We start from the raw sequence: 9,640 nt of genomic DNA on the forward strand, positions 1-9,640 counted from the left end.
CTGAAGGATTATGTGACAAAACTGGAGTAATGGCTGCTAAAAAAATATTGATCAAATAAATGCAGCCTTGGTAAACATGAGTCTTTCAAAAACATTTAAAAATTGTAAAACATTTGTAATTTTACAACAACAAAAAAAAAGGGGGGAAAAAGAAAAATATTTCTGAAGGATTATGTGACTGAAGACTGGAGTAATGGCTGCTAAAAATCAGCTTTGCATCACAGCAATAAATTACATTTTAAATATTATATTAAAATTGTGAACTTATTTTTAATTGTATTAATATATTGCTGTTTTTACTGTATTTTGATCAAATAAATGCAGACTTGGTGAACATAAGAGTCTTTGAAAAACTTTTAAAAATCATAAAAATGTGTAATTTTACAAAATAAGAAGCTTTGCATCACATCATTTGTAAAAAAAAAAGAAAAAAAAGTATATATTGTATTAATATATTGCTGTTTTTACGGTATTTTTGATCAAATAAATGCAGCCTTGTTGAACATAAGAGTCTTTCAGAAACATTTAAAAATTGTAAAAACAAAAAGAAAAAAAGAACAATATTTCTGAAGGGTTATGTGACACTGCAAAAATCAACATTGCATCACAACAATAAATTACATTTTAAAGGATATTAAAATTGTAAACTTATTTTTCAATTGTATTAATATATTGCTGTTTTTTCTGTATTTTTGATCAAATAAATGCAAAGTTGGTGAACATAAGAGTCTTAAACATTAAACATTTAAAAATCATAAGTAGTTTGTGAAAAACGTCCAGAGTACTGTTTCTGCTTTCTGACCTTACAAAGCAGGCCAGATACTTTTTAACGTAATTTTTAAGGCAACATAATTTAGGTTGAGGTTGTGTTGCAACCAGGTCCTAATTAGTGTTGTGCCATTAGACGACTTTTGTAAAGTCATATGCAAAAATCATAAATATAAGCCTTGAGACCTTTTTGTCCTCTGCTAACAGTTGTGGAACAAATACAAATTAGGTTTGCATCATCATCCATCTCGGACTCTTCAGCTCAGACTGTCCAGAGACTTTGGGAGGGAAAAAGAAAATCAGTCAACCTGACATTTGGGAAGCGTTGCTCATGATGATTTGCCTATGACAGGTTCATTTCAATACCGCCACACTTCAGTGGATGAGTAACCAAAGCACCAATAAGCAGATAACCTGGTGTTCAGATATGCCACAAAGACAATTATAAACATTCTTTCTCCCACTAGTTTTAAATGATCTTGTACCAACTTTATTAATGTTTAATATTGAGCAATTCTGTTTTGTCTTTCCCTGTAGTTGAAATACTGGGAGAAGAATGAGAAAGAAGATACAGCTAGCGTGCTAAGGACAGTAGGAAACCGGACATTGGCCATTATTCAGGGCTTAAAAGGAAGTACCACCTATTATATAACGGTGAGAGCCTACAACACAGCTGGAACAGGACCACCAAGTCCAGCAGTCAATGTTACAACCAAAAAACCTCGTAAGTAACTTTTTCTTGGTTGAAGCGGATGTTGAATGCTTCAGAGTTTAAGAGTAGTAACACTTATGGCATTAGATTACTGTTTTACAATTTCTGTCTTCATCCAGCCCCCAGCCAGCCGCCCTCAAAAGTCATGTGGAATACATCAAATTCTAAAATCATCCTGAACTGGGAACAGGTGAAACCTCTAGAAAATGAATCTGAGGTCATGGGATACAAGGTAAGCCAGATCTTCTTGCAAAATTGAAAAACCATGTTCATCTGCTGTTCATCATGCCTAACGGCAATCTTTAGCCTGGAATACATTCGCAAAGTGACAGCACCTTGTTGCTCACTGAGTAAACACTTTCAGTACTTTAGCGCCACCAAATGTTCTGATATGTGTATGACAGCCTCACAAATCATCTGTAGGTTTGCTTATGTTGCTTTCTTTAGTGGAATTTCATTGCTGAAAATACTGATGTGAAAAGATTTATAGGATTGTTTGTCAAACATTCACTCTAAATACTTGTATTTGGTGTAAAAGGACCTTTTTTGCTTATGTTTGGACTTTATATTCTAAATAGAATGATTCAGACTGATTGCACCTCAGCATCTATGCTATCTACATTTCTGCATCAGCCATTTAAAATCCCATAGGTAGTTGTAAAAAAAAAAAAAATGTAATTGTTTTGTAGGTACTGTATAAGCGGAACCGATTCAGCAGGCCCAGCATTATGGAGACCAACACCACCTCAGTGGAGCTCTCGCTGCCCACAGATGAGGAGTACATCATCCAGATCAGGCCTTTTGGAGAAGGAGGGGAAGGCAGCAGTAGCCGGCAGATCACCATTCCCAAAATATCAGGTAGATCGTTCTCTGCTAGTTGACTTATTTTTAATTCAGTTTTAATTTTATGCTATATTTTATTGAAAAAAGCTGAAGCTTATGATGAAGTAGAATGCATTCTGAATATATAAATATAATATTTATGGAATGATGTACAATCAGCCGGTCATTATCACAAAATTAAATTTAACAGGGCGATCAGACTTGAATCATCCTTAAGGGATTTATTTTGCACTAATGACTGGCTGACTGTACATTATCCTGCTGATTATACGACTACTCATCAAATATATTAATAAATGGACATGAAATATTCATTAAGTGATCTTACTATGTGAGCAGAAATATATGAATATGAGAGACTTGAATATGAATGCACTACTGTTTGAAGCTTCTTAAAATCATTAAGATTTTTTAATGTTTTTAAAAGAAATATCTTAATCTCACTAAGGCTGCATTAAAAATGCAATACGAATGTAATAAATAAAGAATAATATTGTGAAATATTATCACAATTAAAAGTATTTATTTTAAATGTTTCTTTGAATATATTTTAAATGTCATTTGTTCCTGTGATGGCAAAGCTAAATTTTCAGCATGATTACTCCAGTCTTGTCACATCATCTTTCAGAAATAATTCTAATATGCTGATGCTTTGTGGATGCTTAGAAAAGATTTATTATTAATATTACACAGTTGAAATCAAAAGTTTACATACACTTCACAGAATCTGCAAAATGTTAATTATTTTGCCAAAATAAGAGAGATCATATAAAATGCATGTTATTTTTTATTTAGTACTGACCTGAATAAGATATTTCATATAAAATACATTTACATAAAGTCCGCAAAAGAAAATAGTACTTGAATTTATAAAAATGATCCTGTTCAAAAGTTTACATACATTTGATTCTTAATAATGTGTTGTGACCTGAATGATCCAGAGCTTTCTTGGTTTGTTTAGTGATAGTTGTTCATGAGTCCCTTGTTTGTCCTGAACAGTTAAACTGCCTGCTGTTCTTCAGAAAAATCTTTCAGGTCCCACAGATTCTTTGTTGTTCAGCACTTTTGTGTATTTGAACCCTTTTCAACAATGATTTTATGATTTTGAGATTCATCTTTTCACACTGAGGACAACTGAGGGACTTATAAGTAACTATTACAGACAACTATTAAAGACGCTTATTGATGCGTCAGAAGGAAACACAGTGCATTAAAAGCAGGAGGGTGAAAACTTTTGGAATTTGAAGATCAGGGTAAATTTAGCTTATTTTGTCTTCTGGGAAACATGTAAGTATCTTCTGTAGCTTCTGAAGGGCAGTATTAAATGAAAACAGTATGATATTTAAGCAAAATAAGAACAATGTACACATCTTCATTCTGTTCATAAGTTTTCACCCCCCGGTTCTTAATGCACGTTTCCTTCTGGAGCATCAGTGAGCGTTTGAACCTTCTGTAATAGTTGCATCCCTCAGTTGTCTCTGGATCTCAAAATCATACAGTCATTGTTGGAAAGGGTTCAAATACTGAAAAATGCTGAAAAACCAAAGAATTTGTGGGACCTGAAGGATTTTTCTGAAGAACAGCAGGCAGTTTAACTGTTCAGGACAAACAAGGGACTCATGAACAACTATGACTAAACAAACAAAAGAAATACAGCTGTGGATCATTCAGGTAACAAAACAGTATTAAGAATTAAGTGTATGTAAACTTTTAAGCAGGGTCATTTTTATAAATTCAACTATTTTTTTTCTCTTGTGGACTATATGTAAACATCTTTTATGTGAATGTCTTATTCAGGTTAGTACTAAATAAAAAACATGCATTTTGTATGATCCCACTTATTTTTGCTAAATAATTCATATTTTGCAGTTGAAGAAACTTTTGACTGCAACTGTATATATATATCCAACTACTCAACTGAAACATCACTAAGGCCTCGTCTATGATGTTAAATCATGCACTTGTTTGTTCTGGAACTCCAACGTTTTGTCTTCATTCATTCATTTGCTGATTCATTCTCTTTCAGGTCCCAATGCCATCGGCTCAGCTTCCAGCGTGTCCACTCTCTCTGCTCTCAGTACAATAGCTCTCTCCCTCACAGCTCGCACATCTTTATGACAGAACACAGCGCGGGCCGCTGACTTCAGATGAAACGTTCTTCCTCGAGAGGAGACTGAGAAAAGTGACTCACACAGATCGATGAAAACCCATTCATACAAACCAGAGGACCTACGTGAACGATAATACCGGGATAAAGAAAAAAAAGATTTCAAAAAAAAAAAAAAAAAAAACGGGTGCGTGGTTCGCTAGCCAATTCAAAAAAAGATTGAAGGCTGATGGGATTGAATTTGATGTTACCAAAGCAGCTTTAAAAAAAAAAAAAGAACAAAAAAATGAGGAAAATGTCACATGCTTCTTTTGTATGTACGACATATCTTAGCTTTTTACTTTTCGGTTTGATCCAGTTGGTCTGTCTGTTCCTATTACAGTACGCCGGGTGTGTAGGAACTGCTTTAGATGCATGTCATGTACAATGTTTTGTAAGAGAATGCAGGTGTCTGAAACTTAATCATTTAGAACAAGACGTATTTGGCTGAAAACCAACTAATCATCATAACATGACGGCCCTCTGAGGGTCACACGTACTTACAAGCTAAGAATCTCCAAGGACTTCTTACTGTTTACGACACGGGAATACTTGCACTGAAATCACGCCTGGAAGAAAGTGAACAAAAAAAGCATCCTGACCAGAAATTTGACAGAATGCTGCTACGAGGCCAAGTCGGCCGTCTACTGGTCAGCAGCAAACGGACACCAGGCGTCGACGTTGGCCGTCTTTCTTTTTTCCGTCATCTTCCGCTTATCTGTTTGTGTGTCACGTCTAGAGCTCTTCTTTGCCTTTTGTGTGCCTCATTGTGTGTTTTTGAAATCCTCAGGTCCTCAGAAAAGCCTTAATACATATTTCTTAGCGTAACCTACTTAGACAAGTGCTGGACGCCAGGGCTGTGAGCGGTTAGTCGAGCGGGATGCTGGGGTTTGGGTAACTTAGTTGGTGCGAGTTTATTGCTTCCATGTTCCATATTATAACAGCCGTATGCTGTTCCTCATTGTTTCAAGGCAATACGGTTTGTGTGTGCGTGTGCGTGTGCGACCTCTGCTAACGTAGGGGCTACGAGCTCTGCATTTTTTTTAAATGCCATGTGGGATGAAAGTAGCTTGTCATTTCTTGAGGTGCAAATAGATGTACTTGCTTAAAGGGACATGTGGAGCTCTGAGACTGAGTGAAAACAAATGTATATGTAAATGCTTTTTTGTATATTCCAGATAATTTATATTTAAGTGGACGACATCGAAGTTTCCTACAAAACTCATCTCGGTTTTTATCTAACAAACAGAATAGACGTTTCTTAGCTTACCGTGGCTCTGCATGTGGATGTATTCATTCCATTCTTGATTCATTAGGTACTAACCGATGAACTTTTGACGAAAGGATACGGTCATCCGTTTCTGAAGATTTGTGTATCGGTGTGTCTGTCATAGCCAGAACGCTCTTTCTCTAAGCAGTGCTTTCCACCAAACTTTATCGGAACTCCATTTATTGAACCGTATAACTTTTTCCTCCAAGGTTCTCTGTTTATACTGGATCACAAAATAAATGACATTTATAAAAATGATCACACTAATGTTTTGTTTGGGTGCATTATATGTGATGGGCTAACAGAAAATCTGATTAATTACAGTTCAACCAATAATTTTGTTGTTTGCTTACCCTCACGTCATTCCAAACCTGTGTGACTGTTGTGTGTCTTCACAAAGGACTAGTATGCTCGTATTACTTTCGGTGTGTTCCAGATCTCTAGAAGCTTTCTATAAGAAATAGACCAAAAGGTGAAAAAGCTGTTTGCTGAGTAGCCTTTTTTTCTTATCCACCTTATTTTTACTGTAGCTACACGCGACGTGACAAGATTCCAGCGACAAGCAATTTGAGTGTGCACACTGCAAAATAATATTTTTTTTTTGTATTTTTGTCTTCAAAAAGTCTTGAATCAAGATAAAACAATTAAAGTAAAACAATCTAAGATATGTCTTGCTTTCTAAATAAAAGTTAGCAAAATTTAGCAATTTTTTTTTTTTTTTTTGTATTTTTGTCTTCAAAAATTCTTGAATCAAGATAAAACAACTAAAGTAAAACAATCTAAGATATGTCTTGTTTTCTAAAGAAAAATTAGCAAAATTTTGCAAAAATATCTCCCAGTAAGGCAAGAAAAATAGTTTTTTTTTAGACTGATTTAAGATTAGTTTCTCTTGCCCCAGCAAACTTGGATCATTTTATTAGAAAACAAGACTTAATATCTTAAGTGATTTTACTTAAGTAAATGCATCATGATTCAAGAATGTTTAGATAAAAAACAAGTCAAAAATACTTAGTAAGAAAATCATTTTTTGCAGCGCAGAAAAGACAATAGAATCAATCAAATATCACAGCCAATCAAAAGCATGTGTGGGCGTGTTTTTTTTGGAAGCACTGCATTTGCAATAAAATGTTAATAATCGAATTCATAAATATTAAATTTTTATTAAATTATTTTTAAGATTATTAAATGTACATACTGAGTGACTGGTACCATCTTTGTTATGAAATATGTTTGTTGGTTTGCATTGAGTTTGCAGTTTTAACAAACATCTTTGCGTTAGTTTGTTTTCAAGATCTGAGGTAAACTATGTTGTTGCTTTCAGTATGGTTACTGAAAGCAACTGGTTACGCAAAATTATATTTAAATTCACATTAGACATGTTTAACTTTGAATAAAAGTCATAATCATTACCTGAGATTATCACTGTCGTATAGTTTGTATGTTGTTGTTCCAGCCGTGGCATAGCAGAAATAGAAACCGTTTCTAAAATATTAATTTTGTGTGCCGTCATGGTTAGTTAGGTCAAAAACTCCAATTAACATGAAAAAGATATCTTTTATCGTGTGTCCCGTCTTGGCATTGTGTACTTAGGACACGTGTAAGAGTGGGCGTGGCCATTTGTTAATTTTATGGTTTTATGGTCTCATCTGAGTCCAGCTATTTTTAGCTGTACAAAACAGCTCATTTTATTGCTTGCTATTAAAAACTGGTGTCTTTCACAATATTTTAATGAACACACTGGTTTGTAGTGCAAACAGTTTTACCGTTGTTATAATAAACCGGAAGTCTTGCCCATCAGCTTATTTTTGCGTTGAAGAATAAAGTGGTTTCTACGATGTCACTGCTGGAACAACAACATACAAACTATATGACAGTGATAATCGCAGGTAATGTGTTTTGTTCAAAGTTAAACGTGTCTAATGTGACTTTGAATATAATTTTGCATGACTTTATAGTTATACTGAAAGCAACAACAGATAGTTTACCTCAGATCTTGAATATGAACTACAGCAAAAATGTCCGTTAAAACTCAATGCGAACCAACAAGCACAACAAGATGGTATCAGTCACTCAGTATGTACATTTAATTAAAAAGATTTAATATTAGACAATCAACTTATACATTTCATTGCGAGTGCATAGCGATGGTTTACCCAAGTATGAATATTGTCGTAATTCAACCTAATGTCGTTCCAAACCTGTTTGACGTTCTTTCTTGTGTTTAACAAAAAGATATTTTTAAGATTACTTTTTTTCCAGTTTCAAGAAAGAAGAAAGTCAGTGTGAGGGTGAAGAACTGACAAGTTTTATTTTGGACGAACTATGTGTTTTAAATCCTATATGTACACAAATGCTACCTACGTGCTATCGGAGTTATCGTAAATAGGAGTTTCCTAATCGGAAAGTAGATACGGACAACGATTGCTGTGCTACTTTATTAGTCTTATGTTTTTTCCTCTTTTTCATAACTACATCACCTTGTCTTGTCACTAAAGTAGTGTATATTTATAGGCTATATGCGAACCATTATTAAAGCATACTGTATGTTTAGAAACAGTGAAATTAGCTTGTATTTGACCAAAATTCCGTCAGCAAGCAATCTAGCACGGTGAATGTTTGTATGATTGAGAACGATGCTACATTTTATTTTCGACGACAAAGTGACGATCTCATAAGTGGCAAATAGGAAATTTTCGATAGCACGTAAAGGCAGCATTAATCACGATCATCTGAATTTCACCACAAAGACAAAAAAAAAGTTTTAGTAATAGTTATTCTCAGTTTTTCTCTATAACCATTTACAAACCCCTATGAAAATTAACCATGGTTATACTACAAATAAAACTAAAAAAAAAAACATCCTTGCTGAAAAAAACAATAGTACCATCATAGAAAATTCTAATGGTTTCCACTACAAATACCATTACAAACCATCAACTTTTAACCATTAAAACCATTAAAAATGGTTCTGTATTGTGATTTGGGACATGTTCCATTAGGATTTATTGGTTTAAACAAGCCACCAATAGGTGACCAATAGAGACCAACAGGGTCCATTACAGTTTCCATTATAACCAGTAAAATCATTATAAATTTTGACGGTCTGTTTTTTTTTTTTTTTTCTTTCAGCAGGGATGGTAACCACAAATTAGCCATAGTCTTGCTACACTAACCATAGTTTAATCAAGGTATTTGTAGTTAAACTATGGTTATACAAATGGTAATCAATGCACCAAAAACCACGGCTACTACACTTTTACAATAATGAAACCATGGTTAATTTTCGTGAGGGAAGTTGGCCACTATGATGCCTAGTGCTATAAAATCTGCTCAAGTCGTGCAGTGTATGGGTTTAGAATGAGATGAGGGTAAGGAAAAACAAATGAAGACAGAATTTTCATTTCTGGATAACCAAACCCTTTAATAAAACAGAAAACATGACCAAGCAAATTAGATATTCCACAACAGATAACATCACAGGTTGATTTGAAGCCACATGTCATGCAGTTGTGATGCAGTACACTAGAATGTCCACTACGTGGTGTGTAAGGCATCTTCTGTGTAGACCAAGACTGTTTTGACCTCGACTGTACAAATAGCACATTTTACAAAGTGAGGTTTCTAGTGTAATTACTACCCTAAGATAGGAGCATTTCCAGACAAAATGATTTATTGTCACTTCAATAAATACAGTATGATCCCAAAAATATGAAAGCACTTGTCATTTCTTGAAAACGACGCCGTGTTCAGATTGAGGAAAAGACTCTTATAAAAATATTATGTAATTATTCTTAGTCATGAACAGACTACAGCATTTTATGTTGAAAAATGATCTTAAATGAGATATTTCCATTTATTTTCTGCTACTGATATTTTGGTCAATCACGATCGTGATTCTTCG

At 34.2% G+C, this 9,640-nt stretch overlaps 1 protein-coding gene across 2 annotated transcripts in view; it reads left to right on the forward strand.

Annotated features, from left to right (window-relative positions):
- Nucleotides 1-9,434, forward strand: part of cntn4 (contactin 4) — a 192,820-nt gene extending 183,386 nt beyond the window's left edge. For both annotated transcript variants that reach the window (XM_051112477.1, XM_051112478.1), the window contains exons 20-23: nt 1,306-1,492; nt 1,600-1,712; nt 2,170-2,338; nt 4,350-9,434. In XM_051112477.1, the coding sequence (XP_050968434.1) occupies nt 1,306-1,492; nt 1,600-1,712; nt 2,170-2,338; nt 4,350-4,441 (561 nt within the window). In that variant the 3' untranslated portion in view covers nt 4,442-9,434. The remainder of the gene's footprint in view (nt 1-1,305; nt 1,493-1,599; nt 1,713-2,169; nt 2,339-4,349) is intronic.
- The last annotated feature ends 206 nt before the right edge of the window (nt 9,435-9,640 follow it).

Source organism: Labeo rohita, chromosome 6 (genome assembly GCF_022985175.1).
Source record: "Labeo rohita strain BAU-BD-2019 chromosome 6, IGBB_LRoh.1.0, whole genome shotgun sequence".
NCBI lineage: Eukaryota > Metazoa > Chordata > Actinopteri > Cypriniformes > Cyprinidae > Labeo > Labeo rohita.